A 10,000-nucleotide genomic window follows, 5' to 3' on the forward strand; every position below is an offset into this window, starting at 1 on the left:
CACTCCCGTGTCCGATACCTACGAAGTCGCCGCCGCTCGTGACGCCTTCTTCAGAGCCTACCAGGCGCAGCTGGCGGCGGTTGGCGCTCTCCGCTACGGCACGCCCGCCGCCCACTACGCCGTGCCAACAGCTGTGCACCACAGTGTTCCAGTTGTGCATCACACTGCAGCAGCCGTGCACCACGGCGTGCCGGCTGGCCATTACGTCGGTCCTGTCGCCTACCAAACTGCCCTCGGCGGTGGTGTTCCCGGCGTGGTTCGTGACGCTCCCGAAGTGTCTGCCGCTAAGGCTGAGTTCTTCCGCCTGTACAACCTGCAGGCGGCAGCAGCAGCCGCGGCGCCGGACCATCATGCTCACTACGACTACTAAACTGTCAGATAGTAATACCTTTGTAAGAGTTTTGAACATTTTGATCGTCAAATATAGGCTATGAACTTACTTTTATCTGTCTCCATAAACCCCTTTCTCTTATTTTCTCTTCGCCTTGCAGGAGCTTTGTCCTCAAAAGCTTTGTTTACAGTCGTGATAACCAATATCTGATGCACTGTTGCACTCTCTTCTGATATACAAAACATTACTGCAGAACAAACCGTTCAAGCTTTCAAGGGTGCTCAGCATTGCGTCTTATAGCATGGAAGAGTTTACTGATACAAAGAGTCTCCTTTCAAATCCTATTGCAATTGTGGCTAAATAGACAATAGGTTGGGCTTAAGTATTGGAATATAAGAATAAGAGATACACTATAAGTAGTGATAGTTTGCATTAACCGATGTATTAAGGAGAGGCCATAAATTCTCATTTAATAAGCATTATAGTATTTTCTTTTTAATCATATATATATTGTATATATATATATACCTACATACATATACGGAGTAATGAACAATTCTAGAATATCTGAGCAGAAAGGGTTGAATAAGCTTGAGATATATCTACCAATAGCAAATGATGAAAGATACTGTAATGTATCATAAACGTATTTCATTCCCTTTATTGGGTTTCCTTCTTAACACCAGTCTATGATGATCTATCCTTTACAGAGTATTGTAGTTTTAGCGTGAAACGGGTAGCTTACATACTTGTCGGAATTATAGGATGAATATATACAAAGTCAACGATATAAGTGGAATATCATAACAGACGAATAAAATTTAGAAACGAGTAGAACGAAGGAACAAGAAATGTTTATGTCTATATGTATATAGGAAATGTTTAGAGGGAACAAAGGACAAAATCATAAAATAGGTAAGATAAAAGAGAGATAGAGAAGAAAAGCTAAAGGAAGGAAGTAAAAGAAAACAAAACAAACAGATAACAATATATAACAGCAAATGAAAAAAGAGAAAAAGGTTAAAAAGTAGGTCTCACTCTTTGTTCCTGGTCATGTGTGAGAGTGGTGTGCAGCAGAATGTGACAATGGATTAATTTGAAGTGCTTTCGTGGGAAAATCACGTTTTATGACTGAAACGATGAAAACAAATATCTTTAACAATAACATTTTCACAGTTTGAATTGTTTTCCTATACATATTGCTTAAGTAATACTAGCACTTTACAAATATATGATTCTTTTTAGCTATTCATTTGCCATTAAGCTGTGTTGAGTGTGTGTGTGTGTTTTATGAAAATTACACTAACCTCTTGAATTATACTACATGCGCCATAATATTTATAGTCATAAAATACCCAACTCTAAACTGGTCTGCTTTAGTCTGCTCAGTAGTGGTAGGAACATCATGCAGAGTAATGGTATATATATATATATATATATATATATATATATATATATATATATATATATATATATATATACATATATATACATGTATTTATACATATGTGCGTATATATATACATGTATAAATATATATGTATATATATATATATATATATATATATATATATACATGGATATATGTATATCTATATTTAGTATATATAAATACATACATACACACACACACACACACACACACACACACACACACATATATATATATATATATATATATATATATATATATATATATATATATGTAGGTCATAAAAGCGAAGCGCACACCTCTCTGAACATGGATTGGGGGGGGGGGTAAAAGAGGAAATGTATATACATCCTGCTGTGCAGGTTTTTCTATACGATGAAAAAGAGAAAGAGTCACCAGAGCGATGAATTAAGGTGTTCAGGAAGGGGAGCTGATCGTCTTGAAACGAATGGAAGGCGAGAGGGAATCGGCTTCTCCATGAAGTCAGGGAAGAGCAGGTCTGAGAGTAGAAACGACCTTCAAAAGAGAAGTCCACACACAGACGGATCAGCTGGAGGAAGACGTCAGTAGGCAGAGGAAGGCGAGGATCCTCCGGAAGAAGATTCCTCTACAGGAAAGCAAGGCCATCATCAAGCGACGTCCAGATTCATCATGGCCGCGGGCGTGACCCCACGAACACGGGCGAAGAAGTCCTGAGAGTGGCGAAGGCGAGATGAAGAGAAGGTGCCAAGAAGAGGAGTGAGGTATTGAGCCAACCAAGAAGCAAGAGGGTGCGTCACAAAACCCCAGGAGGACATGATGGGTCGCAGGGGTAAGCCCAACTTTTGAATAACTCATAGAAGTGAGGGAGGCGAGGATTTATAACCCTGAACCTTTGGTAAGGGTTTTCCTCCTTGCAACTCAACGCTAACTGCTTCAGGTGACGATGATGTGGCAGAAATGCGTTCCGGGGGTTGCTAGTCGGGGGAGCATAAGTGGAGATGGCGTTCAACAGGTCGTGGGCCTTTTACAGGTAGGAATAGTGGTCCACCGAGTTACCTTTGTCAGAAGCCAAATGGTGAGATCCTCCCTACGTAGACTGCAAGGCCTCCCGGTAATGCCTGGGGATGGAAGGTTTAGTTTGAAGGAAGGACTCGAGGGCCGGGATATAGGCATCTCGCAGGAGATATACATCAGGCAAGGAGTTAATTTAATAAAAGTAAACAGTCGAAGGAAGAAATGAGGTCGACGAATGCAAGGGTAAGAGGACGGAGGACAAAGGACAAACCAAAACCTAGGAATTGTAGTTGGTGGCGGGGTCAAGGATAAGGAAAATAAGTTAGTGACAGCGTTCATGAGGGTGAAGGGTTGTGCGGGGTGAGGTTAGAGAGCCTCTGGGAGAGGGTGTGGATGTTGAAGAGGGACCGGGACGTATCGTGAGCAAGGTTTGTCATGAGTTAACACATATCCAGGGAGCAGCTCCTCCAAGGAGTCCTGTCTACAGTCTGCATTCTTAGACTGTTGTCTTATGCTGGCCACCATTCTCATAGACCTATAACTTGACCTGCCTCGGTTATTTTACCTTACGCCGGCCACCATTCTCATAGACCGGCCGACCTGTGACTTGACCTGACCTGCCTCGGTTACGTTACCTTACGCCGGCCACCAATCTCATAGACCGGCCGACCTGTGACTTGACCTGACCTGCCTCGGTTACGTTACCTTACGCCGGCCACCATTCTCATAGACCGCCCGACCTGTGACTTGACCTGACCTAACCTGCCTCGGTTACGTCCATCTATCTGCTCCTGACTTCGCGTCCGTTCACTTGTCCTCATCTGCCCTTCTTGTACAGTGTTGTTTTGTTTACCACTTACCTTCTTCTCTCTTTCTCCTCAAGCGCGTAGATGAAATCCAGGTGGATATCGAAACTGTTGTTTCATATTCCAATAAATTTGTGTATGGTGTTTTTTCTTCCACATACACGTGTATGTATGTATATATGTGTATATATATATATATACATATATATATATATATATATATATATATATTTATATATACATATATGTATATATATACATATATATATGTGTGTGTGTGTTTATATTATATATATAAATATATATATACACACACACATATATATATATATATATATATATATATATATATATATATATATAATATAATATAAACATATATAGATATATATATACATATATGTATATATATACATACATATACATATGTATGTATACACACACATATATGTATATATATATATATATATATATATATATATATATATATATATATATAATATATATAACACACACACATATATATATGTGTGTGTATTATATATATATACATCATATATATATATGGGTGTGTACATATACATACATATGTATATGTATGTATATATATATACATATATGTATATATCTATATATGTTTATATTATATATACATATATCTATATCTATTTATACGGTCTTGAATTTACTCTAAAATTAAGGTTCTTTTATAAATAAAATCTCTTTTATAGAAATTAATTTTACTTGGATCTGACTTGTAATATCACAATGATCAAACTGCTAAAAGAACAGTGTGTAAGAATTTCAAAGAATATAGAAAGTTAAGACTTCCACATAATAATATCGATTCATACAACTGACACATAATAGAAACATTGAAATAGTAATCATATTGCTTGTAAATTCATAACCGTTGTGCAACACTGTCATGAACTGATTTACCACTGATAATTCATGTTTGTTGAAAAAATCAACACAAAATATGTATAGGATTTACAAAACAACCGTATACACTTACTGACTATGCTAATCATATTATTCTCTGGGTGTTATTGAAAGAAGTAAAGAAAATTGCCACATTTATTCAATTGGATTTCAAATGCAAGTTTTGTTATAGGTTTTCATTCTAGTTGCATATGCATTAAGGGTTTAGTGGTGGTCGTAATGAGCATGATGGTCCGGTGCCGCGGCTGCTGCTGCCGCCTGCAGGTTGTACAGGCGGAAGAACTCAGCTCTGGCGGCAGACACTTCGGGAGTGTCGCGAACCACGCCGGGAACACCATAGCTGAGGCCACTTTGGTAGGCGACGGGGCCAGCAGGATGACCAAGTGGCACGGAGTGGTGCACAGCTGGCGCACTGCGATGCACGCCTGTTGGCAGTAGGTTGGTAACCCCTTTGGCTAAGCGGACGGCGTTGATGGTCTCCAGCTGAGCCTGGTAGGCCCTGAAGAAGGCGTCACGAGCGCTGGCCACTTGATACGTATCGGACAAGGGAGTGACAGTTCCGCCGACGCCGGCAGCTAAGGGTCCGATGTACCTAGGCTGGCCGTAGTTGTAGGCCTGCTGGGGGGAGGCGGAGCACACGCCCAGGACTGCCAATACAACCTGAGGATGGTTACACACACCACTTAGTGATTACATTCTAATTGCTCCGTTTGGGAGAAATCTAAGCTAAGCGGATCAGTAAATATATAACTACACTATAAATCTTATTTGAACAACAAAATGGAGAACGCAAGAGTCGCTTCCCATGAGAAATCCTACCAGAATCCTCATGATGCTTGTGTGTCAAAGCGTTCAGCTGAACTGTGCTGACTGTGAGTCCTTCCTCAGTATTTGTAGCTCTTGTCTCCTGCGACTTTTTTGGGCGTGTCGCGTATTGTAGTGTGTGACCTCGCGCGCTCTCTTTCTTCTCTTTTGCCTTCCAAAGAGGGAAACGATTCATCATTTCCTAGGGAGTGGTGTGGTAGTCTAATAGTTATTTGATTCATGTAAAACGGAATGTTTTATTCAGATAATATAGTTTGCCTATATAGTATAAAGATTACACATTTTCAAGGTTTTCTAATTGAATATGTATACCTATTCATGTATTCATATTGCTTGAAATGTATGAACTTACGCTTAGTTTATAGCATAAACACAGTTAATTCATACAACAAACAAAATTATCTAAATACACCAGGTTGCATGCTAACATCATAACAAGATAAGATAATATATTAGAAGAAGAAGAAAAAAAACTTAATATCCAAATGTACCATCCAAATTCCATGCTTCTATTATATATCTATCCAACTGTGAACAGAAATCACCAGTAAAATTCCTGTAGAAAAGTTTGGCATGATAATGAATATCTCAAAGTGTGAAATAATAATTTCATTCATAACCATTTACATCTGCTAAGCAAGAGTTAGATAGATTGAAAAGGAAAGATAGGAAGAGAGAGAGAGAATGAGGGGGACGGCGGTGATAAAACGTAGGTATATGTATGATGCAATAATTCTGCTTGACTGTTAGATTAGACTATTAGATGCTTATGAAAGCATAGCGTAAGAGCTCATGTAATGTATTGTCATAATGATATGTATGGAGCGACTAATGAAACGGAATATTTTATTTTCAGACTGAAATGTCTTTATTAAATTGCTGTTGTCTCCGGCGGATTGATCATTAAGGGAATATAAATGACAAAGAGAATGAAGTTAATCGCAGGTCATTCGTTTTTGTTATGGCATAGCATAATCTTTATAAACTTTAATCTTATACATGCCACTTCACTGTGAGCAATGCACGTTAACATATATGATGAGGCATATCACTAACAATACAATTTAGAAAATACGTTCTTTGAATTAAGAAATATGTATGTAGATGTGATAAAGGCAATTTTTTACACGGGAATATTGAATTTCCATCCAATTTTAGCTGTTTTAATTTGGAGTTTCCCAATAAAAGCTGTGTTACTAATAGATAAGGTTATATATGTATTGTGTAAAAAGACAAAGGTGAGGAGGTTATAGTCAATAATTATGCTTCAAAATGTTAGACATGCTAGATAAAATGCATTGAACTCGGTTCGATGTATTGATAATTAATACTACAGTAGATACAATGTAAATACACTTTATATTGTTACTTTGCTGCGTTAGAAGTATAAGAGTATTATGCCACTTTCGTTTGAAATGTTACACTTCTAAAAGATGATGGGTTTTGGAGTTTTCCTTTCAACAAGTAATTTATAAACAGAGAAATTCGTAATGGGAAAAATCAAAATATTCTTGATATTTTGTCATTTCTGAGACAAGAAACTAGAATTTTCACAGTTATAAAGTTGTAGTTGCTTGCTCATCGAACATTAAATTGAAGTTTTCAAGCAATTAAAACAAGGGGATATATTTACTGTTTCATGTTATGTCAATTCCAAAAATCTGGGTACAGCGAACATTAGTAATTCATGTACGACAGACGCCTAATTTACTTAACAAGTCAGTCGACGAAATACAATTGCAAGAATCTATTGCCAAGATCATGTTATTTATTTATTTTTGGTCCCTCCTGGAGCCTGGAGTCCAACTACAACATTCAGATCCTAATTCGGGCTGCGAGTTGTCACTTGAGTAGCCTTGGTCTATACTATTACGTTCAACACCATAAATTTATTTTCCACTGATAACTTAGTCGCTGAAAAAAAAAACAAACAATGTGGCTAAGCTTTACCAAATTGCTCGAAATGCCAGGTGTAGGTACGGAAGGGATTATTCAAAAAAGTAAAGCGAATTGCTGCGTTTATTTAAATGTTTTTTATGTACATACTTATATATTCTGATTCCAATAGCATCTGTCTGAAGATCTAATTACAGTTTAGTGGTGATCGTGATGAGCATGATGGTCCGGTGCCGCGGCTGCTGCTGCCGCCTGCAGGTTGTACAGGCGGAAGAACTCAGCTCTGGCGGCAGACACTTCGGGAGTGTCGCGAACCACGCCGGGAACACCATAGCTGAGGCCACTTTGGTAGGCGACGGGGCCAGCAGGATGACCAAGTGGCACGGAGTGGTGCACAGCTGGCGCACTGCGATGCACGCCTGTTGGCAGTAGGTTGGTAACCCCTTTGGCTAAGCGGACGGCGTTGATGGTCTCCAGCTGAGCCTGGTAGGCCCTGAAGAAGGCGTCACGAGCGGTGGCCACTTGATACGTATCGGACAAGGGAGTGACAGTTCCGCCGACGCCGGCAGCTACGGGTCCGATATACCTAGGCTGGCCGTAGTTGTAGGCCTGCTGGGGGGAGGCGGAGCACACGCCCAGTACTGCCAATACAACCTGAAGATGGTTAGACACACCACTTAGTGATTACAGCAAGACAATTCTAATTGCCTAACAGCTCTTTTTGGGAGAAATCTAAGATAAGCAGATCAGTAAATATATAAATACACTATAAATCCTACTTAGGTCATGCACTGAATAACAAAATGGAAAACACATGAGTGCCGCTTCCCATGAGAAATCCTACCAGAATCCTCATGATGCTTGTGTGTCAAAGCGTTCAGCTGAACTGTGCTGACTGTGAGTCCTTCCTCGTATATGTAGCTCTTGTCTCCTGCGACTTTGGTGGGCGTGTCGCGTTTTGCAGTGTGTGACCTCGCGCGCTCTCTTTCCTCTCTTTTGCCTTCCAAAGAGGGAAACGATTTGTCATTTCATAGGGAGTGGTGTGGTAGTCTAATAGTTATTTGATTCATGTAAAACGGAATGTTTTATTCAGATGATATAGCTTACCTATATAGTATAAAGATTACACATTTTCAAGGTTTTCTAATTTAATATGTATACCTATTCATGTATTCATATTTTTGGGAATCTATGAACTTATACTTCGTTTATAGCATAAACACAGTTAATTCGTACAACAAACAAAATTATCTAAATACACCAGGTTGCATGCTAACATCATAACAAGATAAGATAATATATTAGAAGAAGAAAAAGAAACTTAATATCCAAATGTACCATCCAAATTCCATGCTTCTATTATATATCTATCCAACTGTGAACAGAAATCACCGGTAAAATTCCTGTAGAAAAGTTTAGCATGATAATGAATATCTCAAAGTGTGAAATAATAATTTCATTCATAACCATTTACATCTGCTAAGCAAGAGTAAGAGAGATTGAAAAGGAAAGATAGGAAGAGAGAGAGAGAGGATGAAGGGGGCGGCGGTGATAAAACGTAGGTATATGTATGTTGCAATAATTCTGCTTGACTGTTAGATTAGACTATTAGATGCTTATGAAAGCATAGCGTAAGACCTCATGTAATGTATTGTCATAATGATATGTATGGAGCGACTAATGAAACGGAATATTTCATTTTCAGATTGAAATGTCTTCATTAAATTGCTGTTGTCTCCGGCGGATTGATCATTAAGGGAATATAAAAGACAAAGAGAATGAGGTTAATCGCAGGTCATTCGTTTTTGTTATGGCATAGCATAATCTTTATAAACTTTAATCTTATACATGTCACTTCACTATGAGCAATGCAAGTTAGTATATGATATGATGAGGCATATCATTGATAATATAATTTAGAAGATACGTTCTTTGAATTAAGAAATATGTATGCAAATGTGATAAAGGCAATTTTTTACACGAGAATATTGAATTTCCATCCAACTCTTGAACTAATCATTTTAGCTGTTTTCATTTGGAGCTTCCCAATAAAAGCTGTGTTACTCCTGGATAAGGTTATATATATATTGTGTAAAAAGATAAAGGTGAGGAGGTTATAGTCAATAACTATGCTTCAAAATGTTAGATGTGCTAGATAAAACGCATTGAACTTGGTTCGATGTATTGGTTATTAATACTACAGTAGATACAATGTAAATACACTTAATATTGTCACTTTTTTGCGTTAGAAGTATAAGAGTATTATGCCACTTTCGTTTGAAATGTTACACTTCTAAAAGATGATGGATTTTGGAGTTTTCCTTTCAACAAGTAATTTATAAACAGAGAAATTCGTAATGGAAAAAATCAAAATATTCTTGATGTTTTGTCTTCATCTTCTGTGAGCAAATCTACATTTCTGAGACAAGAAACTAGAATTTTCACACAGTTATAAAGATGTATTTGCTTGCTGCTCGAACATTAAATTGAAGTTTTCAAGCATTTAAAACAAGAGGATATATTTACTGTTTCATGTTATGTCAATTCCCAAAATCTGGGTACTGCGAATATTTGTAACTTACTTATTTACGACAGACGCATAATTTACTTTACAAGTCAGTCGACGAAATACAATTGCAAGAATCTATTGCCAAGATCATGTTATTTAATTGTTTTTGCTCCCTCCTGGAGCCTGGAGTCCAACTACAACATTCAGATCCTTATTCGGGCTGCGAGTTGTCACTTGAGTAGCCTTGGTCTATACTATTA

The 10,000-nt window shown here is 38.0% G+C and overlaps 3 protein-coding genes across 3 annotated transcripts in view; 1 reads left to right on the top strand and 2 right to left on the bottom strand.

The window, feature by feature from the left end:
• The window catches only part of LOC122254662 (cuticle protein CP1499-like), an 876-nt gene extending 437 nt beyond the window's left edge, over nt 1-439 (top strand). Inside the window, exon 2 of the mRNA XM_043018462.2 lies at nt 1-439. This exon is cut by the window's left edge and continues 131 nt beyond it. Coding sequence (XP_042874396.2) covers nt 1-370 — 370 coding nt within the window. The 3' untranslated portion in view covers nt 371-439.
• A 4,207-nt stretch (nt 440-4,646) lies between these two features.
• Nucleotides 4,647-5,460, bottom strand: LOC122254670 (cuticle protein CP1876-like). The gene is made up of 2 exons (XM_043018471.2): nt 5,330-5,460; nt 4,647-5,170 (listed from the first exon to the last, which is right to left on the bottom strand). The coding sequence occupies exons 1-2, from the start codon at nt 5,339-5,341 to the stop codon at nt 4,715-4,717; spliced, it is 468 nt and encodes a 155-aa protein (XP_042874405.2). The 5' UTR covers nt 5,342-5,460; the 3' UTR covers nt 4,647-4,714.
• Nucleotides 5,461-7,340: 1,880 nt separating this feature from the next.
• Nucleotides 7,341-8,180, bottom strand: LOC122254664 (cuticle protein CP1876-like). The gene is made up of 2 exons (XM_086545740.1): nt 8,076-8,180; nt 7,341-7,885 (listed from the first exon to the last, which is right to left on the bottom strand). The coding sequence occupies exons 1-2, from the start codon at nt 8,085-8,087 to the stop codon at nt 7,430-7,432; spliced, it is 468 nt and encodes a 155-aa protein (XP_086401866.1). The 5' UTR covers nt 8,088-8,180; the 3' UTR covers nt 7,341-7,429.
• Nucleotides 8,181-10,000: the final 1,820 nt, after the last annotated feature.

Source organism: Penaeus japonicus, unplaced genomic scaffold (assembly GCF_977035675.1).
Source record: "Penaeus japonicus unplaced genomic scaffold, GWHDUDI00000001_assembly GWHDUDI00000017, whole genome shotgun sequence".
In the NCBI taxonomy this organism is placed as follows: domain Eukaryota; kingdom Metazoa; phylum Arthropoda; class Malacostraca; order Decapoda; family Penaeidae; genus Penaeus; species Penaeus japonicus.